The 23552-nt window shown below is 60.2% G+C and overlaps 3 protein-coding genes across 13 annotated transcripts; 1 reads left to right on the top strand and 2 right to left on the bottom strand.

Annotated features, from left to right (window-relative positions):
• Positions 1-151: 151 nt before the first annotated feature.
• On the bottom strand, positions 152-1989 carry PARD6A (par-6 family cell polarity regulator alpha). 5 transcript variants are annotated; one of them, XM_032157675.2, is made up of 4 exons: positions 1823-1989; positions 1587-1658; positions 1245-1467; positions 152-1029 (listed from the first exon to the last, which is right to left on the bottom strand). In XM_032157675.2, the coding sequence occupies exons 1-4, from the start codon at positions 1883-1885 to the stop codon at positions 275-277; spliced, it is 1113 nt and encodes a 370-aa protein (XP_032013566.2). In that variant the 5' UTR covers positions 1886-1989; the 3' UTR covers positions 152-274. The 5 variants fall into 5 exon arrangements, with proteins under 5 accessions (XP_032013566.2, XP_032013567.2, XP_032013571.2 ...); XM_032157676.2 differs by having other exon boundaries at positions 152-1026; positions 1823-1988; XM_032157680.2 differs by lacking the exon at positions 1587-1658.
• A 542-nt stretch (positions 1990-2531) lies between these two features.
• On the top strand, positions 2532-5412 carry ACD (ACD shelterin complex subunit and telomerase recruitment factor). 3 transcript variants are annotated; one of them, XM_032157673.2, is made up of 12 exons: positions 2532-2803; positions 2880-3016; positions 3124-3217; positions 3307-3383; positions 3521-3565; positions 3677-3711; positions 3861-4012; positions 4124-4220; positions 4299-4385; positions 4578-4954; positions 5088-5179; positions 5257-5412. In XM_032157673.2, the coding sequence occupies exons 1-12, from the start codon at positions 2705-2707 to the stop codon at positions 5333-5335; spliced, it is 1371 nt and encodes a 456-aa protein (XP_032013564.1). In that variant the 5' UTR covers positions 2532-2704; the 3' UTR covers positions 5336-5412. The 3 variants fall into 3 exon arrangements, with proteins under 3 accessions (XP_032013564.1, XP_032013563.1, XP_032013562.1); XM_032157671.2 differs by having other exon boundaries at positions 2626-2803; positions 3124-3199; XM_032157672.2 differs by lacking the exon at positions 4299-4385 and having other exon boundaries at positions 2624-2803.
• CARMIL2 (capping protein regulator and myosin 1 linker 2) lies at positions 5342-18106 on the bottom strand. Of its 5 annotated transcripts, none has more exons than XM_032157668.2 (39): positions 17963-18043; positions 17618-17709; positions 17472-17525; positions 17168-17230; positions 16938-17062; positions 16731-16822; positions 16464-16534; positions 16275-16348; positions 16057-16132; positions 15861-15949; positions 15646-15740; positions 15482-15568; positions 15291-15403; positions 15120-15197; positions 14935-15011; positions 14747-14851; positions 14497-14566; positions 14263-14344; positions 14065-14161; positions 13926-13983; positions 13617-13789; positions 13268-13430; positions 13086-13187; positions 11921-12049; positions 11722-11835; positions 11391-11551; positions 11228-11315; positions 10904-11041; positions 10715-10781; positions 9999-10234; positions 9007-9107; positions 8564-8924; positions 8357-8479; positions 6871-6907; positions 6639-6710; positions 6293-6514; positions 6059-6139; positions 5629-5706; positions 5342-5535 (listed from the first exon to the last, which is right to left on the bottom strand). In XM_032157668.2, exons 1-39 carry the CDS (start codon positions 18000-18002, stop codon positions 5423-5425), a joined length of 4197 nt encoding a protein of 1398 aa, XP_032013559.1. In that variant the 5' UTR covers positions 18003-18043; the 3' UTR covers positions 5342-5422. The 5 variants fall into 5 exon arrangements, with proteins under 5 accessions (XP_032013559.1, XP_058297100.1, XP_032013558.1 ...); XM_058441117.1 differs by having other exon boundaries at positions 6059-6106; XM_032157667.2 differs by having other exon boundaries at positions 14935-15197; positions 17963-18106.
• Positions 18107-23552: the final 5446 nt, after the last annotated feature.

Raw genomic sequence — 23552 nt, 5'->3', positions numbered from 1 at the left:
TTCTTACCCTAAAAATGCCAAGCCTGGTGGCCCTCCTGCTGCTTGATTGCAGGAAGTTCTCCCCATTGTCACTCTTGCCTTAGTCCAGAGCAGAAGGCAAGCTGGTGGGACCAGGGAGGAGGCTGGGACTGGGACACAGAAGGACCATGACTGTATTTGTAGAAAACCTTTAATGTTCCCCAGCCAGAGGGAGCCCTGTGAGCCAGCTAAAAACCCCCACTGTGAAGTCCCTGCCATGTCCCAGCAGTGTGGAGCGGCATGGGGCTGCATTCTGTCAGAGGCTGAAGCCACTACCATCTCCTCGAATGTGACTCCCCCAGCCAGAACTGGCCTGCTCCTGGTCATCCAGGGAGGGCAGAGAGCTGCGGGTACCAGGACGTCGGCAGCCAGGGTGCAGGTCCCAGCACGGGGGCCCCTGAGACAGCCCATTGGAACTGGGAGGCTGGCGGTTCTCAATGACCAGGTCACTGCTGTCATCGTCACTATCAGGCTCAGCAGGCCCAGGCCCTGCAGAGGGAGGACCTGTCAAACGCCCAGATGCCCCTCGCACCACGTTATTGCGCTGGTTGGCGGGCTTGACAGTGACAATGAGATTATGGCTGTTGGCAACCATCATGTCCGTCACTTGGTCCAAGGTCTTCCCGGCTACTTCAATGCCATTGACCTCGAGAATTTCATCACTGACCGCCAGCAGCCCTGTACTCTCAGCCAGACCCCCACGTACCAGGCGGGAGATGAAGATTCCTGGAACCCGCTCCAGGCCCTGGGGAGCCACACGCACGCTCATGCCATCTCGGATGTAGAAGCCCAGGGGGCGGTCTGAACCATGCTTGTGCAGCCGCACCCGTCGGTGGGTCTCAGGCAGTAGGTCCACATCTATAACTGAGGAAACCTGGCGGAAATCTTGGGGCAGGCTGATTAGCAAGGGTGGCCGGGTGCGCAGGGGTGCCACTGGCCGCAGCAGGAGCCCTTTCTTGCGCCGCTGCAGAGAGTTGGTGGCAAAAGCCAGGCCACTGGAGTCAGCTTCTGCTGCAGAAGAGGGGGGATATTGAGATCAGAGACCTGCTCCCCGACTTGGGCTCTTTACAGGGGGCACTGTAGCTATTTCCTACCACTTGGAGGTCAAGCCAAGGGCAGGGACTGCAGAGGGTGACACTTGGGTACCCTGGGCATGGACTAACCCTTGTAGACCTGCCCCACAGACACCTTACCCCACAGAGGCTGCCCACTGTACCCCTCCTCACCCCGCTTCTGCACCAGTAGGCGCAGTGGCGGGGGCCCGCTGGCCAGGGCCTGGTGCAGGCTGTCGTCGTTGGTGAGGGGCAGCAGGTCTCCGTGAGCATCCGTATAGCCAAGTAGCACGTCCAGGCCCGGGATCTGGTGCACCGCCCGCAGCAACCGCGAGAACTCCTGGAAGCCGCTCACCGAAGCCCGGGGCAGCGCGAAGCGTCGGAACTCGGCGTCAAACTGGAAGTCGGGGTTGGGGGAGAGGAGTCGTCAGGACAGCCTGCGCCCCTTTCTCACCGCAGGCTGGCAGGGATGGGAAAGATACGGCTGCCGCAAAAGCGGCAGCCTTAAGCCCAGACCTCAGCTCCAGTACCAGGGACGCTGTCCAAGGTCTTCTTACCGCCCTCCAGGTACTCAGGCCACAGACAGATCTGGAGACCAGCAGTGGAGGAAGGAAGATGGATGGGGGAAGGCGAGCAGAAAAGCAGAATGGGACTTGGAGGATAGAGGGAAGAGGTGGCGGGGACCAAGGAGCTGGGAAGGGGAGAAAGAGGGAATTGGGAGCGCCTAGGGCCGAGGCCGGAGGAGCCCTTACTTTGCTCTTCACCTCAACGATGCTATCGGGACTGCGCGCTGGAGTCCTCTGCGGCCGGGCCATGGCGGGGCCGGGCGGGCCGGGGACGGTGCCCCAGGCGGCCCGCCGAGGCGCAGGTGCACAGCCCGGCCGGCCCGCCCGCGCCGCCCCGCCCCTGGCGGTAGCACACGCCCCGCCTTCCCATCCGGAGCGTGACGTCAGGGGGGCAGCGTCGCAGAGTGGAACGCGGAGTCCACGTTTCCTAGGAAACGGAGCCGTGGGTGGAGAGGAGCCGTCCTCCGCTCTTGCGTCATCACGCTGAGGTCCGCGCGCCCCCGGAGTCTGGGGAGGAGGGCTCGGCCAATCCGAGGGGAGGGCGAAGGAAGTACCATTTATTGGGCGCTGTGTGTGTGCTCTTATTTCCACTGGCCTTACAAGACCATGCATTGTGTAGATGAGGAAATTGAGTCATAATAAATATGTGCTGAACCGCTCGGGGGTCACACGGTGCTGAAATGGTTTCGAGTCAACGCGCTCGGACGGTACTCGGCCGCAGCCTCCGGCCCTGGAACCCTCTCCAGGGACCGGACCAGCCCTTGTTCTGTTCCCTACCGGTACCACAGGAATCTTGACGAACGGCCCAAATGCCGGGCTGCTGTCAGAGTGACGCCGCGATGAGAGTAAACGGGCCAGCATCTCGTGGACCAGCGGGGTGGACCAGCGGGAGTCTGCACACAGCCTCCCGAGCAGGACGCCCTAGTGCGCAGGCGCGGGGTGCACGTGGGCGGGACCTCCTCCTCCGGCCCCGCCCAGCCGAAGGAGCTTCCTCTTCCGAGGAAAGGCGGGGCCTGGGCGCCCGCGGGAAACCCGGGCCCGTTGCCTCCGCTAGGTGCAGCCGTAGGAATGGCAGGTTCGGGGAGGCTGGTCCTACGGCCTTGGATTCGGGAGCTGATTCTGGGGTCAGAGACACTCTCCAGTCCACGAGCCGGGCAGCTGCTCGAGGTGAGCCCCCACTCAGGGCCCGGAGACCGAGGCGGAGGTCCGGGGTGGTGGGATTGACGCCGCTCGCCGCCGTCAGGTACTACAGGAGGCCGCGGCCGCGGGCCCATCCCACGCCCCTGATACGTCCGACGTCGGCGCCACGCTGCTTGTGTCTGACGGGACCCACAGTGTCCGATGCCTGGTGACGCGGGAGGCCCTGGACACCTCGGACTGGTGAGAGGCCCCGCGCGGCTCCGGAGGTCGGAGTCCGGCAGGAGAGCGCGAGGTGGGCGGGCCTTGTGTTCCGGTGGGCCCGGCAGTGAGGGTCCTGCTCGCCGCAGGGAGGAGAAGGAGTTCGGCTTCCGCGGGACAGAGGGCCGGCTGCTGCTGCTGCAGGACTGCGGAGTCCATGTCCAGGTCGCTGAGGGCGGCGCGGTGAGTGGTGAGACTGCCTTGGGAGGGTTACCGGGCGTGACTCTTCGTGACGATTCCTGAGACCTCCCCTTCCCCCCGAACTCTTCCAGCCCGCAGAGTTCTATCTCCAGGTGGACCGCTTCAGCCTGCTGCCCACAGAGCAGCCCCGGCTACGGGTGCCTGGTTGGTAAGTAATGCTTCCGCCCTCCAGCAGCTCTCTCCACCCCAGCAGCTCTCCCCACCCCAGCGTCTGGCCGGCGCTGGCAGACGCCTTTGGGGTAGGAGGGCTTGGGCCTTCATTAACTACCCTTCTCTTTTTCTTAGCAACCAAGACTTAGATGTTCAGAAAAAGCTCTATGACTGCCTTGAGTGAGTCTGGGGTTGGGCTCGGGGGCCACGTGTGGTTTGGTGAGGGGATGGTGTATCTAGGTAGACAGGCCTCAGCATGGTTCCTGAGTCCTGGCCACTCTCTTCCTGTAGGGAGCACCTTTCAGAGTCCACCTCGTCCAATGCAGGTACTGTAGGGCTTGACCAGTGATCCTAACACCCTGTGCAGTGACCTCTCCAGCCTTAACCTTCTGCTTCCTCAATAAGCTCTCTTCCCCCTCACCCTCCCGGTCCTCCCCTTTAAGCCTTGACTCATCCCATGGTCCCCTGTCCCCAGGCCTATCACTGTCCCAGCTTCTGGATGAAATGCGGGAGGACCAGGAGCATCAGGGAGCACTCGTGTGCCTGGCTGAAAGCTGCCTGACACTGGAGGGCCCTTGCACAGCACCCCCCGTCACCCACTGGGCTGCCTCACGATGCAAGGCCACGGTCAGTCTGGGGATTTTCTTGGGAGATGTCAGGGTGAGGAGTTGGGCAAGGGTCATGTCCCACAGGACATGAGAGTAAACGGGCCTGTCCTACAGAGTTCATGTCCCACAGGGAGAAGCTGTGTACACTGTCCCCAGCTCAATGCTGTGCATCTCTGAGAATGACCAGCTAATTCTGAGCTCTCTAGGCCCCTGTCAGAGGACACAGGGTAAGGGGGACTGGAGAGGTTGGGGGGATACCTGGGGCCCAGGTCCACAGTGCTGATAAGACTTCCTGAACCCCCCAGGCCCTGAGCTGCCCCCACCAGACCCGGCTCTGCAGGACCTATCTCTGACTCTCATAGCCTCTCCTCCTTCCTCACCCAGTTCCTCAGGTGAGGTGATGCATAGGTCACAGGCACTCACTGCCGTCTGTCAGTCAGGTTCCCGGGCTGCACAGGATGCTGTGAAAGGTGCACGGCGGGCGGGGGATGAACACGGTCCCTGCAGTCCTGTCTGAGCTCGCAGGCCACTCAGCTGCCCTGAGCGGAGAGGGCTGTGCCTACAGTAAGTCCCCTCCTCCTCAGGAACCCCGGCCTTACCCGGCCACATGTCATCCGAGGAAAGTGGTACCAGCATCAGCCTTCTGCCTGCCCTGTCCTTGGCTGCTCCAGACCCAGGGCAGAGGAGCAGCTCCCAGCCCCCACCAGCCATCTGCTCAGCCCCTGCCCCTCTGACCCCCAGGTCCCCACACTCCAGTCGTACCCCCAGCTCCCCACTCCAGAGCTGCACTCCCAGTCTCTCACCCCGTAGCCATGTCCCCAGTCCACACCAGGCTCTTGTGACCAGGCCCCAGAAACCTAGCCTGGAGTTCAAGGAGTTTGTAGGGTTGCCCTGCAAGAATCGGCTGCCTTTTCCCAGGACCAGAGCTACCAAGGGAGCCCAGGAGCCCTGCTCTGTCTGGGTGAGCATAGCCCCTCTACAGCTGGAGGGTAGAACAAGGAAGGCCTGAGGTAGAACTGGGAGGGAGCATGGGTAGACTTGGATGGGGTTGGGGTCCTTGTTAGCTCTTCCCCCAGACACCATACCCCTTTCAGGAACCCCCAAAGAAGCATCGTGATGGTTCTGCCTTCCAGTATGAGTATGAGCCACCCTGCACGTCCCTCTGTGCTCGGGTCCAAGCTGCCAGGTGAGTGCCTGGGTCTGCCCCCACTCTTGGTCACTAGTCCCAGGCTCCATTGACCTGCAGCCATGGTTTCTTTCCAGGCTTCCTCCCCAGCTCATGGCCTGGGCCTTGCACTTTCTGATGGATCCACAGCCAGAGTCTGAGCCAACTCCGATGTGAGAGGTCAGACAGGACAGATACCGCTCCACACTCTGCTTCCTTTGAGTTTTTTAATAAAATAATCTCATGCGGCAGGAGAGGAGAGGATCAGGGATTGGGGCCGCCGCCTCTTTGGTCTGTGGCTGGGGAGGGTGGGCTCCACTCAGGGCTGGAGGGCTCTGTGGGCTGTGGGGGCAGAGGCTCGGTTCCAAGGCCAGATCCTGTGAGGGGAGGGAGGGAGGGAGAGAGAGGAAGGGTCAGGGCTGGGCTAAGCAGTCCTGCCACCTTCCCAGCTGGCCTGGACCCCCTCTTACCTAGGCTTGGGGATGGAGGTGCCTCGAGTTTTGGCCTGCGTTTGAGGACGGGGGAGCGCTGCAGCCGCAGGGGCCGTTCTAAGGGACACAGAAAGGCTTGGGGTGGGTTGCTAAGGCTTGGGGTCTGTCAATCCCCTGCCCCTCTTCCACCTCCAGTGCATGTAAGCATGCACTCACACACACTGCTGCCTTCAGAGCATCCCCCATCCCTGCGTCTTCACCCCTGGCAGAGGCTGCTCTTCGGGAAGTGGAGCCAGTGCCAGTTGGAAGGGCTTGTCAAACCCTTGCACCTGGTCTTCTGGCTCCCTGATTTCTTGAGCCCTCACACACTGGTGGCTCCCTCCAAGGACCAAAGCCATGAAGGGAGCCCCAGAAGCCCACCCTCCCACATCTCCTGCATTCAAGCATACGTGGAGGTGTCTCCCCTCACCAGCAGGGGCCTGGAGCTGGTCCTCATGCACAGACACTGCTCGCCGCCCTGCCGAGAGAGGCCTCGGCCTCAGCTGGCCATCTGAGGGAGGCCAGGGAATTGGGTATTCCAACAGCTGCCCCCACTCCAGCCCTTGCCTCCCACCCTCAGGGTCCTTAGAGGAGCTGAGTTCCCAGCAGGAACTCCTCCAGCCCCGAGGCCAGGATTGGGGTGGGGAATCAGGTGCCTGCCTACCTTCATTCCTGGGGCCCAAGCAAGGGTCCTCTGGGAGGCCCAGGCTGTCTGGTGAGGGGCTGGTTCTGCAGGGACTTGGGCTTTGACCAGGGGAGGGAGGGCCTGGACCATCCTGTTGGCCCCAACCACGGCTCCTGAGCTCTGCATTCAACTGCTGCCCCAGTGTCTTCCAGGTGGCAGACTCGGGCCCCTGGTTTCCTGGGCCAGGTCTGCAGGAGGGGTCTGCGGGGAGAAGGGTGTCAGCCAAGACCTGGTCAGGCCTTGGAGATAGGTCTGAACAACGGTCTGACCCAACTCCTGCCTGTCCCTGCTCCCCCTACCAACACACACAGTGGCCCTCACTCACCAGCAGACACAGAGTGGGTGCGGGACTTGATCGAGATGGGAGGGGCCTCCGTGGAACTGTCCATAATGTCACCTGCAAGGCGGAGCTGGGGACTCAGGTCCCAGACCTTGGAGGTGAGGGGAAGAAAAACCTGGCCTCTCCCCTTCCTCCCCAAGGAGAGCAAGTGTTTTGGGGGCTGTCTGTAAGGACACCCCCTGGCAAATGTACTGCCACACCCCAGGGTCCCACTTACCATCTGAGCCAGCTTTCTTGATCTCACCGTCTTTGCTCTGCAAGAAACAGGGCAATCAGATTCCAGCCCTGCCCCCTCCCCACACCCTAGCCTTCTGTTCGTTCTTGTTCTTATAATCCTGCCACTGAATGCCCACCATGGGCTGGACAAGAACATGGCAAAGCCAGTACAGCCCTCTTAGAACTCTTCGCACACTTAGGCCGGGCGCGGTGGCTCACGCTTGTAATCCCAGCACTTTGGGAGGCCGAGGCGGGCGGATCACGAGGTCAGGAGATCGAGACCACGGTGAAACCCCGTCTCTACTAAAAATACAAAAAATTAGCCGGGCGTGGTGGCGGGCGCCTGTAGTCCCAGCTACTCGGAGAGGCTGAGGCAGGAGAATGGCGTGCGAGCCCGGGAGGCGGAGCTTGCAGTGAGCCGAGATTGCGCCACTGCACTCCAGCCTGGGTGACAGAGCGAGACTCCGTCTCAAAAAAAAAAAAAAAAAAAAAGAAGAACTCTTCGCACACTTGAATGTTTCTAAATTCAGGCCAACAACTTCATGTTTTTTTGTTTGTTTGTTTTTGTTTTTTGTATTTTAAGATATTGAATGGATGGTATGGAGGGCTGGGATTCTTTGGGACTGTGATGAGAGTGATATTAGCAGGGTGGCCACAGAGGAGAGTCAGGGAAGAGCCATGGGCACTGCAGGGATGGCTGAGGAGGGACCTGGCATAACCCACAATTAGAGACTGGAAGCGAGGCAGGGAGGACATCCAGACCACCCGGGATGTGTGTGGAGGCTCCAATTTGCACCCAGGGGAGGGTGCAATTTGCACCCAGCAGTGAGGTTTTAAGGTGGCCAGGGCCAAGACCCCAGAGGGCCCTGAAGCAGGTTGTGGAGTCTAAACAGTGTCTTGAGAGGAAGCCCCTGGAGGACTTGCTATTTTAAGTACAGGTGACAAGGTCAGATTTTTTTCTTTTTCTTTTTTTGAGGTGAGTCTCACTCTTGTTGTCCAGGCTAGTGTGCAGTGGCGCGATCTAGGCTCACTGCAACCTGTCTCCCAGGTTCAAGCAATTCTCGTGCCTCACCTTCCCAAGTAGCTGGGACTACAGGTGCCCACCACCACACCCGGCTAATTTTTGTATTTTTAGTAGAGACAGGGTTTCAGCATGTTGGCCAGGTTGGTCTCTCAACTCCTGACCTCAGGTAATCCACCTGCCTCAGCCTCCCGAAGTGTCGGGATTACAGGTGTGAGCCATGGTGCCTGGCCCAGGCCTCAGATTTCTATTAGACCTGCAGAGAAAAGACTTTCTCAGGTCCAAAGAGGAGATGCTGGTGTCCTGTGCCTGGGTCAAAGCCAAGAGGGAAGAAAGGTCGAATCTGTAACTATTTTGAGGAGGATGGAGTAGAACTGACAATTAGACCTCCTCCATCTTGGTCACATATATCACCCACAGCATGCCACCTGCCCTCTCACTTCATGCTCAGGTCCCCTCAACTCACTTGCTTCCTCTTGCCTTCGGCGCCCCCACTGCCTCGGCTGACGCCTATCCTCTGCAGCATTACTTGTACCCGCTGTTCAAAGGATGGAGCCAGCTCTGTTTCTCCCCGCTCCAGGGGCCGCCGCTAGGGACAGAGATGCTCGAGTTGGAGACAGTCCATGCCCTGGGTCCCAGAAGCGCCCTCATCTCCCCCATCAGCAAGCCTCACCTTGTCGGGTCTGGCACCCAGCATTGCCTCCTCCTCAGCAGGCAGCAGTATCATCGAGTAGGCCTTGCTGTCTCTTGTGTAGCGAGGTCGGCTCCTGCGGGCAGGGTCAGGGCTGCTGGTGTCCCCCTCAGCCCCACCAGGCTCCTCACCACGGCTGGGACGGGTTGGCGGCCGCAGTAGGTCGCCAAATGTAGTTTTTCGGGTTCGGGGAGCTGCCCCAGGGCTGGTCTCTAGATCAGGCCGTGGACCCCGTGTTGAACGAGGCTTCTTGAAGGCAAAGAGGGTGCCCAGCTTCTTTCGCAGTGTACGGGGGACAGGCGTGGCGCCCCCCTCAGTGGCCGGGTCCTCCTCGGGGGCCCAGCTGTGGGGACACCCAGCAGTGAGTGAGAAAGCCCATCAGGCATCCCACCCTCTCCCACCCCCAGCAGATGCCCCTCACTCACAGGCGATCCTGCTGGATCAGCCTTTTGGAGAAGAATTCTTCCACGCCCTCGTCCACGCGGGCACTGAGCCCATTCCCTTCCTGCGGCAAGGCTGGGGGTACCTGGGGGGCATCATGGGGTCAGAGATCAGGGCTGAGTGCAACTCTGGCTTCTACCCCCTCCCCTGGCCGCAGCCTAGACTGAATAACTCCAGGATTCCAGACTGGGGTGACCCTAGGGGCTGCTGATACCAGCCTCTTACTGTCCTGCTGCTGGACAGAGAAGCCAGATTTCACACACTCGTCACTCACTGCCGGCTCCCGCACACCCAGCCCACACCCGTCCTTGTCTCACAGAGTATCCCTACACGCCCAAGCCACCCGGTCACCAGCAAACCTAGCCCTCACGTGCCCCCGGGGTCACCCGTTACCACTTGCCACCAGCTCTGCTCCGAACAGTTCCCTGCAGTGTCCCCCACCCCACCCCCACTCCACCCGGCCTGCTGCCGGCTCAGTGGCGCCGGCTGCTGCGTCAGACCCTCTGGGGGGCCTCAAGCCGGCTCCTCCCCGCCCTCCGCCAGTGCCCGCTGCCCCCGCGGGCTTGCAGCCCACACACGCATCTCCCCACACGCGCCGCCGCCGGACGCGCAGCAGACGCAGGCTTGGCCCCGCGGCCTGGCTACCCGGCTGCCCCGCATCTCTCAGCAGCCCCTGGGGGAGGGCAGGAGGACGGACCCCCTCTCTCGCGCAGCCACGGAGGCCGCGGGCCGCTCCGAGGCGGAGTCCCACACCCAGGCACACCCCAAACGGAACCCGCACACCCACAGTCCCGCACAGGCATGGCCTGGGGTGGGGGGTGGCCAAGAAGAAGCCAGGATGTGACCGCGGCCGCACGACCAGGTGGCCTTGGGCCCATACCACCCCCTCTCCTTGACCGCTACCACTCATAAGGAGCGGCCGGGCCACCCGTGATACCCAATTCCACGCGCTCCGGAGTGGGGGAAGGGTGCTCACCTGGGGGCCCCCCGGCGGCGGGCGGTGGTGGTGCTGGCGGCGCGGCCGCGGCCGGGCCCGGGTCGGATGGCGCAGGGGCTGCCCCGCCGGTGGCAGGTCCATGCGGGGCAGCGGGCCGGCCGGGGGCCCGGGGGCGGCAGGGCTCGGAGAGCCGCGCGCGGACGGCCCCGCCTGCGGCTCCGCATCTTCTCCCGGAGCCGCCAGCTCGGGCTCCGGCTCCGTTTCCTCAGCAGCACCTGAGGGGACAGCACCAGAAGAGCACCGAGCGCCGAGCCCGGGGAGGTGGCGGCGGAGGCGCTAGGGCGGCGGGGGACCCGCCCAGGGCGCGGGGAGGGGCCCGGCTACGCCGCCCGTCCCCCCGCCCCTCCGCCCCTCCGCCCCTCCCCCGCCGCCGCCGCTGTCCGTGGTGCTGAGCGCGGCCCCGAGCGCGCGCGACTCCGCGCCGCCGCCAAGCATGCGCGTCCCTGGGATAGGGAAAGGGGCGCGGGGAGGCGAGCCGAGCCGGTGTCCTGTCCCAGGTCCGCCCAGGTCCCGCCCCGGGCTGACCACAGCAGACCCCAGCTTTGCAGGTTGCACAGGGGGCCCGGCCTGGCCCAGTCATGGGCTGGTGGGTACCCAGACAAGGCTGAATGAGTTCATCCAGGTCCCCGGGTCCCCAAGTCTAATGGAGCTTCAGTCCACCCACGTAAACTCCCTCCCCCAAGGCCCTGACTTACTGTGAGTGAAGGCGACCAGGTGAAGACCGTGGCTGAGCTCAGGCCATTTCTGTAGAGGACTGTCATCCTGGTGGGGAGGGCACAAACTCAGCCTGGGGTAGGTGAGCACCAACCCAAAAGACCTGCCTTTCACCTTCCATACTCCACAGCAAGATGGGAAGACATGCCCCGTGTTCTAAAACCACTTACCTTCTTCTCCTCTTCCTTCTCCTCGGGGAAGAAAAGACCTTCCAATTCCCCAGGCTCAAGGAGGCTGGGCTCACCTCCATCTGGTGCTGGTAGGGCAGGGGGCATTGTCACTGTTGCCTGCTGAGCCAGACTCTCCACCTGCAATACCAAGCAGACAAAGATGGCAGGTAGGGCCTCAGCCATGATCCCACTGATGCTAAGGGGACCCTGAAATAGCCCTGGGCTACATGACCCCAGAAGACATTACAGAGCCCCTGCAAGAGAGATGGCCAAGTCACTGCATGTGTGTGTTTGCACAAAAGTGTGTGCACATCTCCCCCTCACCAGCCGATCCCGGGCTGCACTCAGGCCTGCCAAAGCCTGAGCCACAATGCTCTCTGCCAAGGTCCCTGTGATTGATAGCCGCATGTCCCTAAGGGCAGGAGAGGACAGGGGTTAATGGGCTGGCTTTGCTCAGCCTTGCCCAGCCCAGCCCCATCCAGCCTACCTGAGCCTAGTGAAGGCATCTTGCAGCAGCTGCTCTGGAAGCAGCTCCGGGAGGCCCCTCGAGCCTGCCAGGACCCCCTCTAGCTGCTCCCTCCAGCTGGATCCCTGAAGCATCTGTGGGCAGAGGCTCCTTGCTGTGTCCAGTGTGGCCTGAGTGAAGTCCTGGACAAAGGTCAGTCAGAGCATGGTGAGGATGTGGCCAGACACCAGGCTGCTGGCTTGAGGCTCCAACTCCAACAGAATATCGAGTCAGGGGATATCACAGTTAAAACTAAAGGATGGGAGTCAAACCTGCAAACGGAGGTGGGGCTGGGGCAGGAGTGCCCTCTCACCTTGATGTCCTGGCGGCAGACCTCGCCCACCTGTCCCAGAAGTCCCTCTAGCTTCTGCCCAAGCTGCCAGTGATGGCTTGGGGAACTTCCAGCTTCATATAGAATGGGGAGAATCTGAAGGCCAAAGAGGAAAAGCAGTTGCAAGCTGACACCTGACTAAGAGGGGAAGGGTCCTTGTAGCAAGAGGAGGAGTGCTCACGCTGAGAGAGAAGTTGGCATTTTGGATGGCATCCTCGGCCTGGTGCACAGCAGCTTCACCCTGGGGCCCAGCCCCACAGCCCAGCAGCTCCACATGCTCCTGCACTGACTGACACAATTCATTCACTTCCTGGGGGGGAATGGGGATCAGTCTCAGCCTAGCCCCCTCCCAGTCTCCCAGATCCTGCCTGCCTTCCTCCCAGGTTCTTTAACAGAGGGAGGTCCTGAAGCTGGCAACCTTAGACTAGCCACTTTGGAACCCTATCTGTTCAAGGAGGGAAGGAACTATCTGTTGCTTTGGTTCATTTTAAGGACTTTATATATACTTCCTAAGTGCCCAGAATAGCAAGGAAAGGAGTTGTAAATCATGTCTGTGTTTTAGAAGCTCAGTCTGTCCACACAGAGGATAGACTGGGAGAGGGGTGGAAAAGGGAGTGAGTAGCCTTGGAAGAGGGACCGGGAGGAGCAAGGGATAATTGGTGTGGGGGTAAGGAGTGGCATGTTTGAAGGTTGGTCTAGAGGCAGGACGAAGGAGGCCTATGAGGGCTCCAGTGTGACCAGGAGAGACCTGGAAGGATGCCCCAACCTCTGTCCACAGCACTGGGTGGCTGTGGGCGCCAGTGGGATTGGGCTCCAGGGTAGACAACAGGGTTTGTGAGAGACGATGACATCACTTGGAGAAGTGCAGAGCATGAAGCCCTGCAGGATGTCTGGATTAAGACTTTTGAGCTCTGAAGCTTAGGAAAGAAGAGGTATTTGGGAATGGAGAGGTGGAAACATCTCCAACAGATAAGGTAGTGGAGGGAGATGAAGACAGTGAAGGAGCGGCTGGGTTTGGGCACACAATGGAGAGGGGAGGGAAGCCATGTATATGTGAGGTCAGAGATGGGGCTACAATTGGGGGAAAATTGAGGGAGGACATAAAAATTCCTCTCTAACAGGACAGCCTGTTTACAGGCTTAACGTTAGGCAGCCAAGGGTGTTATTTGGAGAGCTATTTAAGGGGTGTTTAGCCGCCTCCAGATCAAGGAGAGGGACTTTGTCTGGGACAGCAGGGCTCAGGCACCCTGGCCCCAGGAAAGTCAGACCCTCTGACTCATGGAGGCTCCCGGATGCCACAGGTCTTCTCATGCCCTACCTCTCGTGGTTGGGGAGGGGACACTGACCTGCTCTGAGGGGTCTGAGACCAGACCGAGTGGCTGAAGGTGGGTCGTGTGGTCAGAAGAGGCAGGGTCTGCGCGGTTGTTCCTCAAGAGACAGGCTTGGATCTAGGGGCAAGGGGTATTGAGAAATGCCCAGGGACGGAGCCACAGTGCAGAGAAGGGCAAGGGAAGAGGGGGACGCCCACCTGATGGACTGCACGTGCTGTCAGTTCCGGGCGGCTGCGCTGCGCCTGGGCCATGTCGTTCAGTGGCAGAGGCATGGCCTTCAGGCTGTGGTTCTGCTCCAGCGCCTGCGCCACGTCCAGCAGACCCAGAGCAGATGTGTGGTTCCGGTCCCAGACCACAGACCTGGGCCGGGCCTGGCTTCAGTCGGGGACGGAGCTGCACATGGCCCCACCCAACCCTCGGCCTCGTCCATTCGCCTCGTCCGCCTGCTCCATTTGTTCCGCCTCATTTAGTCCCGCCCCTTAGCCCGGTGCCCTCCTCTCCACCGCACCCCCTGCCCGCTGGTCCCACCCCTCTGACCCCGCCCACCGGAGCCTCGAGTTGACCCGCAGCGCCTTGGCCAGCAACTTGGCGCCCGCGTCCCCCATGGCGTTGCCGCTGATATCCAGCGCGGTCAGGTTAGGATTGGTGGCTAGGGCCCGGAGTAGGACGCTGGCGCCCAGCTTCAGCCGAGACTCAGCCACCGACAGAGACTGAAGAGGCTGGGGTTAAGAGAAAGCCATTGATGGCTGGAGTCAGGGGTCAGTGAGGGCAGGTCACAGGGTCTGAGGGAACAAGAGAAAGGAGGACCAAAGGGGTCTAATTGCCCGAGGACCCTTCAAGGTCCCGTAAACTCACACAATCGTCGTCCTGCATGAGCTGGACAATCCGGTGCAGGACGTCGTCCAGGGTCTCCCTGTGGGCAGGGGCCGCAGTTGTGGGGGACAGGGGTGGTGGGGTGTTGTCTGGGAGGCCCAGGAGTAGGGTGAGGGCTCACTTGCACCGGACGTTGAAGTTCCTTCCAAGCGCCACATGTCTCAGGGACCGGCTTCTCCCGATGGCCAGCACCAGAGTCACCATGTCTGAGCCGAAGCCTGGGGGTGACTTGGGTCACGCACGAGGCGAAGTTGCAAGGGTAGGGTGGGGATTCGGAATCGAGTGGATGATGCGAGGATGGGCTCTCGTGCAGCCTCACCGTTATCCGCCAGATCCAGGGAGCTCACAGCGCCTGCGTCGCACACTAAGTCTTGTATCACTTGGGCGCCGGCCGAGCGCAGCTGGAGGTGGGAGGTGGGAGGTGGGAGATGGGAGGTGGGAAGTGGGACCCACTTAGGCCGCGAGTGGGGAGGGGCAGGCGGCCCACGGCCCTGCCCTCCCGCCTCCCAGCGCCACTCCCTATGTGTGGTCTCTTCTGGGGGCCGGCACTCACCTCGCAAGCGCTGAGGTCCAGGTGCAGGTCGCGGAGGTGCGTGTTGAGCGCGAGACCATCCAAAAGGGCTCTGGGAGGGGACGTTACAGGGGGTGGCGGGAGCTGGGACAGGGGGCTCCAGGGTGCGAACGAAGGAGGCAGAGCCAGGATCTGGGGGAGGTTGTGGGAGCGACAGAAGCAGGAGCGGGGAGGGGCGAAAGCCAGGGCGGGTGGGAGCTCCCGCGGGGCCGTGGCCAGGTCCGACACTGACCTGAGCGCGTCGGGCGGCAGCTTGCAGCCCGCCAGGCCCAGGTGCCGCAGAGTCCGCGCGCGGCTGAGGAAGAGCTGCATTGCGGCCGGCGCAGCGTGGGACTTCCTGGGGGAAGTGGGAAGGTGGGCCTGGGGGCGCAAGGAGGCGGCTTCCAGCAGCCTCCCCTGGCCCCGACAGGTCCCCCTTACGTGCGGGAGAAGACGTTCCTCGAAGCGTCGAGGTGAATAAGGCTGATGCAGCAGCCTCGGGACAGCGCTGCGAAGAGCTGCGAGGGGAGGCTGTTGGCTGCACCCGCGGGGGGACCGAGCCCTCCCCGTCCCGCCCTCCAGTCCGCCCTGCCGGTCATCCATCCCCCCACGGAGCACCCCCTCACAGTGTCCAGGGCGGTGTCGGTGCCTGCGAGATTCAGGAACGACAGCACGTTAGGACGGCTCAGGAAGCTATAGAGGCCCTGGCGGGAGGACAGGGGTGCGATAGAGTCGGGGATCGCCTACCCAGGGCTTCTGAGCAACCCCAAGCTCCCATCCTGAAGACAGCCACTCACCCCACTGTCCTCGGAGGCCCCCAGCGCCCCAGGATTCCCGGAAAGGTCCAGGTGGGTCAGGGCGGAGTCAAAGGCGGCATTGGTGGCCAGTGCCCGGCCCAGAGCCCTCATTCCTGGTGGTGGGGCGGGGTCGCTCAGCAGTTGGACAGACCCCCACCCCCTCCCCTCACCCCCTCCCTCATCCAGCCTACCTCGCGGTGTCAACCCTGTCTGGGCGAGGCTGAGTCTCCTCAGGGCTCCTGGACAACGCTCGAGGTGTCTGCTGAGTGCAGCCATGCCTTGGGGGGTGGGAACAGCCACGTGGGTCTCACCTCCTTCTGCTGCCCACCCCTGCGGTCCTCAGGCTCAGCCATACCTCGGTCATCCAGCAGGTTCCCCGCCAGGCTGAGCTCCCGCAGCCCAGAGCTTGAGTGTCCCGCCATCGCCTGGGCCAGTCGTCGGACAAAGTCTCTGGGGACCAGACCCCAGGCATGAGATTCTGCCCCTGGTTTGCCAACCCCTCCCAGGCCAATAGCCCCCAGTCCCAAGCCCCCAGACTCTCCTCTCCAAGCCCTGCCCTGTTCCCCTCACCCCCTCAGGCCACAGGTCTCCAGCACCAGCTCCTCCAGGTGTGATGACTGACTCATCATGTGCAGAATCTGTTCTGAGACCTCAAGGCTCTGAGAAGCAGACGGCGGCAGCTCACAGGCTGCACCATGGCCCTCAGCGGGCTGCACCCTGGCCCACACCCTTGGCCCCTCCCTGCCCTTACCCCGCACCCCCTCACCAGCTTCATGTCCACACAGGAGAGGCACCGGAACCACAAGTTGTAGGACAGGGCAGCCACACTCAAGGCCAGGTCCCTGGTGGGAGGGTGGGAAGAGAGGCAGAGCTCAGGGCCCTCCAGCCAGGTCCCAGGCCTAGCAGCCCCTCCATGGAAAAGCTGAGGCCCAGGGATATGGGCTCCGGCATCTTCCTCCTCTCCCATCCTGGCAGGCCACACACCGACTGCCAAGGTGGCTGAAGTCTCCCAGGCTGAAATGGCGGCAGCCCTGGCGATGGTAAATGGTGTCCACGTCCTGGGTGAGAAGGAGATGCTTACAATTCGCTTGGGGCCACAAGGGGCAGGGAGGGGCTCAGCACACATGGGGGACCAGATGTCTCCAGAGCCCTCCAAAAGGGCCCTACCCTCACCCACTGAATCTCCTCTCGGAAAGGGAAGCCATTGTAGTCACACAGAGCCTCGTATGTCTCCAAGAAGCCACCTGGGGAGGGGATAGGGGTGCGATGGGGGAAAGGAGAGAGACGAAACGTCAATGATGGAGGAAGACCAGACCCACAGACTAGGTGGTGGCTGGGACCTGAATGGCTCTGTTCAGTTTGGGGCCCCCCCAGCTTGCGGGTCTGGGGAGGCAGAGGTGGAGCAGGCTGGAAGGCCTGTGGCTCTGCCTTCACCCTTACCACAGGGGCTGCAGGGGTCAGTGGACTCCGAGGGGCTTCTTCTCTCCAGCCGAGCCAGCATGGAGGCAGGTGTGGGCCTCCGGAATAGCTTCCTGGTAGGGGGTTAAGGAGAAGGGGGCAAGGGACTTCCAGCCTCTGGGATGGGAAGCAGCCCTTCTCATGCACTCCCTCCTCCCCTGCCAGCCCCTTGAATTTGCCAGGCCTCACCCAAGGGTCGAGCAAGGGAAGACCTTCTTGATGGCCGCAGCCACGTGCTGGGCCAGCTGTTCCAGGGCGGCCACACCAGGAAACTCCAGGACCAGCTCACGCAGGGACTCCAGCTCAAAGGTGACCTAGGGAAGGGGGACTACTGGGCCTTGGCTCCACGCATGGGTGCAGGTGATGGTGGTAGCATGAAGACCAGGCTCTAGGCCCAGGTGGGGTACTAGGTGTCTCACCTGAGGGGGTGTCTCCTGCAGCGCCATGGCCTGGACCTCCAGGTAGCTGAACGTGCAGTCCACCTAGGAAAGGCCTAGATCAGCTGGGACCAAGCCCCCAGCCCCACCCTCATGGAAGTCCAGTCCTTTGGGCAGCCTGGGGCAGAGCCAGACCTGCCTGGACTCCACTCCTTTCGGCCGCCCAGAGCCCAGTGTTGGTGCAAAGTCAGGGCCCACAAGGCCAAGAAGGACCACTCTGCAGATGCAGCCCCTTGCCAAGGTAGCTGCTGGAGGGCGGGGGGTGTGGCCAGGCCCTGGGACTCACCCTCAGCGGGAGGCAGGTGGTGTGCAGCAGGTAGGCTCTCCATCGTAGCAGTGCCTGGGGAAAGACAGTCTGATACCCTGGGCAGAGCAAGAGGCTCTTTCTGTGGGGCCACAGCCGCCTCCCCGGCTCTGTCCCCTGCCCCATACCAGGACATGGTTTTGTACAGCACCCTCCCCGGGTAGCCAGGTTTTCAGCAGCAGCTCCACCTCTTTGGGCCACAGGAACCTGGTGATCTCGCCTGTGGAAGGGCAGCCTGCTGGGTGACTTCAGACCTTGCACAGAGGCCACTGGTGCCCGCAGTCTGTGCCAGGCTGGGGCCCTGGGGCTTATCTGCGGCCAGCGAGGAAGGAGGGGAGAGGATCTGGGGCGCCCGCCCTCCTGGGGAGAAGAGAGCACCTCTGACCAGGCCCTCTGGGGCGCTGGGTGGGCCTCTGATTTTGGGGCTGCACTACTTCCTCCTGGCCAAGAAGGCGGGAAGGGCCAGCGCTTACCTCGGAGCTCACAGGAGATGCCGTCGGGGGTCTGGGCCATGGGCCGGGCGGGCCGGGGAGGCCCAACGAGCTCCGGCGGGAAACAGCAGCGGACGAGCGCGCACACAGGAAGCCTGAGGCCCAGACCCGCACGGCAGCCACCTGCTCCCCCGGCGGCGGAAGGTGCGCGCCGCTTCCTGCCAGGCCGCCCCCGGCCCGGCCCCTCCCCGCCCCGGCCTCGCGGCCCAAGAGCTCGCCCGGGAGCGGGGTTGTGGGAGGGGGGCCGAGTCCCACCTGCCCGCCCGCCCCGTCGCCCAGGAGCTTCTCCGCCAGGGTAGACGTCGAGGTGGGGAGTGGCGTGGCCAGGAGGGTCGCGCGTGTGGCGGGCCTCCAGCCGGTCCTTGCCCCTAGCTTCCACCCCGCCCCGCAGTCCCTGCCGCGAACACCAGGGGACGCTGCCTGCCCGGGGATCCCCGCGGCCCACCCGGGCGGTTCTCCTCCAAAGCCCAGGGCTGCGGAGGTGGACGAGGCGCCTGGCAGAAGGGGGACTGTTCAGCAAGGAGAGCCCGAATTCTGCCAACACCGGGGGTCCTGCCCGTTGCTCAGAACCTGGAGTCCGTGACCCTGTTAAGGATCCAAGAGATTTTTAATGGGTGGGAAAAAATGCCAAATGGGGCCAGGCGCGGTGGCTCACGCCTGTAATCCCAGCACTTTGGAAGGCGGAGGAGGGAAGAACGCTTGAGCCAAGGAGTTCGAGACCAAGCTGGGCAACATAGGGAGACCCTGTCTCTGCAAAATAATTTTAAAAATTAGACGGCGTGATGGCGTGTGTCTGTAATCCTAGCTACTTGGGGAGGCTGAGGTGGGAGGATCACTTGAGCTTGGGAGGCAGAGGTTGTAGTGAGCGGAGATCGCACCACTGCACTCCAGCCTGGGTGACAAAGTCAGGTCCTGTCTAAAAAACAAACAAACAAACAAACAAACAAAAACCAGCCTGATGGGTCCAGACGCCTTTCCTTGCCGCAGAGGTGGGGTCAGGGCCGAAGGTGAGGGTGTACCCGGAGCCTTCAGGGGGGAAGCCTGGGGCTAAGGTGAGGAAGCCTGGGGCTAAGGAAGCCTGGGGCCAGGCACTTCATAGAGGGCCAGAGTGAGTCGTCCAGGTACATGGGGGTCTTCCTGTGTCTGCCTTCTCCCCAGGCTGAGGCTGGAGAGAGTTTGGGAGGGGGCAGCCAGAGAGAGAGAAATAAGCTAGTGTCTCCAGGGCTGAGAGTGGTCAGTCATGGGGTGGGGCCTGGTAGCCTGTTGCCCTTTCAAAGACCAGGACCTAGATTCTGGAAGGTTCACAGGAAGAGACTGCATTTTTTTCTTCTATTACAATCTAAACTCCACTTAAGCAGTAAGGAACAGCAGTCTACCCTGCCCATAGCTCAGCAAGGTGGAGGTGAAATGACAGCTAAGGGTGATGAGGAGGAGTCAGCTGGAGAAGATGCAGCACAGAGTTCCTGCTGCCTCCCTGATTGAAGAGACATACTTGGTTTGTTTGTTTTGAGATAGAGTCTTGCTCTGTGGTCCAGGCTGGAGTGCAGTGGCACAATCTTGGCTCACTGCAGCCTCCGCCTCCCAGGTTCCAGCAATTCTCCTGCCTCAGTCTCCCGAGTAGCTGGGATTACAGGCGCCCACCACCATGCCCGGGCTAATTATTATTATTATTACTATTATTATTATTATTATTTTAGACAGAGTTTCGCTCTTGTTGCCCAGGCTGGAGTGCAGTGGGGCGATCTTGGTTCACTGCAACCTCTGCCTTCTGGGTTCAAGCAATTCTTCTGCCTCAGCCTCCTAAGTAGCTGGGATTACAGGCATGTGCCACCACACCCAGCGAATTTTTATATTTTTAGTAGAGACGGGGTTTCACCGTGTTTGTCAGGCTGGTCTCCAACTCCTGACCTCAGGCGATCTGCCCACCTCAGGCGATCTGCCCACCTCGGCCTCCCAAAGTGCTGGATTACAGGCGTGAGACACCACGCCTGGCCACAAAGAGACATAATTTGGATTAAGATCTAAGGCTCTAAGACCACACAGAACCCTCAAACTGCTTGTAGGGTGACAATTCAGTAGGTCTCACACAGTACTGCCAAGGAACCAAGAATGCAGGTTCTGGCCAGGTGTAGTGGCTCATGCCTATAATCCCAGCATTTTAGGAGGCCAAGGTGGATCGCCTGAGCTCAGGAGTTCGAGACCAACCTGGCCAACATGGTGAAACCTTGTCTCTACCAAAATACAAAAAGCCGAGCGTGGTGGTGGGCACCTGTAGTCCCAGCTACTGGGGAGGCTGAGGCATGAGCATTGCTTGAGCCCAGGAGGCGGAGGTTGCAGTGAACCAAGACCTCACCACTGTACTCCAGCCTGGGCCACAGAGCAAGACTCCGTCTCAAAAAAAAAAAAAAAAAAAAAAAAAAAAAAAGCAGGTTCTGCAGGCACACTGCCTAGATTTTGACACTGAACACATTACTTAGCCTTTCTGGTCTTCCAGTTTTGTTTGTAAGCCGGAGCTATTAACTAACCTCACGCTTTGCTCAAAGGATTCCATGTTTATTAAGGGAAGTACCTGCAACAGTGCCTGGCACTCAGATAACACATTTGCCAAGTCTACCATGACAACCCAGGGATTCCAAAACAGAATGACAGAAAATCCACCTCACTGGGATTTTTCTGTTTAGAATGACAAGGAGGAGAGAGAGATGAGAGTGACTGCCAAAAGGGCTGGAGCTGTGCCCAGGTGGAGGGCCTCTGGAGGCTGTAGCGATGCCAGTGGGGCCAGTCTCTGTGTGCGTGAGCACATGGGGGCAGGCAGGGATGACTGAGAGATCTGGACAGGCTTGCGGGGCTAGCAAGTGGCTGCTGGTGGTCAGGGCGGTAGTAACACAGCAAACCTATCTCAGAGACCAAGTGAACACATGGAACTCAGTTCTTACAAGTGACAGTGACTCAGTGAGAAGCTGTCAGCTTGTTCAAGCCCGTCTGTGTTCTGGATGGCATGCCACTCCATGGGCGTTCAGGAAATGCCAAAGCTCCTGAGAGCATCAGCCTCGCCTGCTCTGGGTAGCACAGGCTGAGGGCAAGACTTGCCTCCCAGGTGGGCCGGGCTACGCCCCCTTGGTGCTGCCACAAGGCTCACCTCGGATGATTTTCAAAGACCAGGTTCTGACAAGCCAGAGAAGGGCTCAGGTACTTGCTGAGCTGGGCAGCAATAGGGTGATGCCAGCCTAGGGGTGAAAGGGGCATAGATTCTTTACTTCTGTGGCTTAACACTGAGGGAGCTGCATGCAGGTTCAGGAACTTCCCTGTCAACAGAAGCAGTAACAAAACTGGCTTCTGCTGCTGAAGGTTTTATAATTAAGGGTCAGACAGGATGCATCCTGGGCTATGCAGCAGGAGGATCACTTTTCAGCCTTAACTCCATCAGCATGTCAATTCTCTTGCCCCTCCTCCAGCTAAAACAAATCCACTTTTTTTTTTTTTTTTGAGACAGAGTCTTGCTCTGTCACCCAGGCTGGAGTGCAGTGGCACGATCTCGGCTCACTGCAAGCTCCGCCTCCCGGGTTCACGCCATTCTCCTGCCTCAGCCTCTCCGAGTAGCTGGGACTACAGGCGCCCGCCACCACGCCCGGCTGATTTTTTTATATTTTTAGTAGAGACGGGGTTTCACCATGGTCTCGATCTCCTGACCTCATGATCCGCCCGCCTCGGCCTCCCAAAGTGCTGGGATTACAAGCGTGAGCCACCGCGCCCGGCCAACAAATCCGCTTTTAAACTTTTTTTTTTTTTTTTGAGATGGAGTCTCACTCTGTCGCCCAGGCTGGAGTGCAGTGGCGCGATCTCGGCTCACTGCAGGCTCCGCCCCCCGGGGTTCACGCCATTTTCCTGCCTCAGCCTCCTGAGTAGCTGGGACTACAGGAGCCCGCCACCTCTCCCGGCTAATTTTTTTTATTTTTAGTAGAGATAGGGTTTCACCGTGTTAGCCAGGATGGTCTCGATCTCCTGACCTCGTGATCTGCCCACCTTGGCCTCCCAAAGTGCTGGGATTACAGGCGTGATCCACCACGCTTTTTTTTTTTTTTTTTTTTTTTTGAGACAGAGTCTCACACTGTCGCCTGGGCTGGAGCGCAGTGGCGCAATCTTGGCTCACTGCAACCTCCACCTCCCGGGTTCAAGCAATTCTCCTGCCTCAGCCTCCCAAGTAGCTGGGATTACAGGCGCCCACCACCATGCCCAGCTAATTTTTTGTATTTTTAATAGAGACAGGGTTTCACCACGTTGGCCAGGCTTATCTCGAACTCCTGACCTTGTGATTCGCCTGCCTCGGCCTCCCAAAGTGCTGGGATTACAGGTGTGAGCCACCACACCCGGCCACTTTTAAACTTTCTAACAGAGGGCTGGGCATGGTGGTGCACGCCTGTAATCTCAGAACTTTGGGAGGCCGAGGTGGGCAGATCACGAGGTCAGGAGATTTGAGACCATCCTGGCCAACATGGTGAAACTCCGTCTCTATTAAAATACAATTAGCCAGGTGTGGTGGCGCGTGCCTGTATTCCCAGCTACTAGGGAGGCTGAGGCGGAATTGCTTGAAACTGGGAGGCAGAGGTTGCAGTGAGCCGAGATTGCACCACTGCACTCCAGCCTGGCAACAGACCGAGACTCCATCTCAAAACAAATAAACAAAAACCTTTCAAACAGAATGTATACAATCAGGAATGACAGTCTGTGTGGAAGATACAGAAAAACTGAGCCTCATTGTTCTGCAAAGAGGTTATATATGCTTAAGTGGCTGGGCATGGTGGTTCATGCCTATAATCCAGCACTTTTGGAGGCTGAGGTAGGAAGATCACTTCAGTCCAGGAGTTTGAGACTAGCCTGGGCAACATAGCAAGACCCTATCTCTAAAAAAACACACACACACACACACACACACACACACACACACACACACACACAAAAATGAGCCAGGTGTGATGGCATGGCCTGCAGTCCCAGCTATCCAGGAGGCTGAGGTAGGAGGATTGCTTGAGCCTAGTTCAAGGTCACAGTGAGCTGACTGTGCCACCACATCCCAGCCTAGGTGACAGAGTGAGACCCTGTCTCAAAAAAAACTTGGAATTAAAAAAAAGTTGGGGCCGGGTGTGGTGGCTCATGCCTGTAATCCTAGAACTTTGGGAGGCCGAGGCGGGCGGATCACCTGAGGTCAGGAGTTCCAGACCAGCCTGGCCAACATGGTGAAACCCCATCTCTACTAAAAATACAAAAATTAGCAAGGTGTGGTGGTGGGTGCCTGTAATCCCAGCTTCTCAGGAGGCTGAGGCAGGAGAATCCCTTGAACCCAGGAGGCAGAGGTTGAAGTGATCCAAGATTGTGCCACTGCACTCCAGCTTGGGTGACAGAGCGAGACTCTGTCTAAAAAAAAAAAAAAAAAAAAAAAAGAAAAATAAATTTTGGTTGGCTAGTAGGGGGTACCCTGGCGGGTAAACCTGTGAATGGGATAGAGAACTCAAGCTCCAACAGTCTGAGACCACTAACTTTCAGACCAACGAGTTAACTGCCTGGCTGAGTCCCG

This window comes from Hylobates moloch, unplaced genomic scaffold (assembly GCF_009828535.3).
Source record: "Hylobates moloch isolate HMO894 unplaced genomic scaffold, HMol_V3 SCAFFOLD_6, whole genome shotgun sequence".
NCBI lineage: Eukaryota > Metazoa > Chordata > Mammalia > Primates > Hylobatidae > Hylobates > Hylobates moloch.
This window is presented reverse-complemented; position numbering and strand designations above follow the sequence as displayed.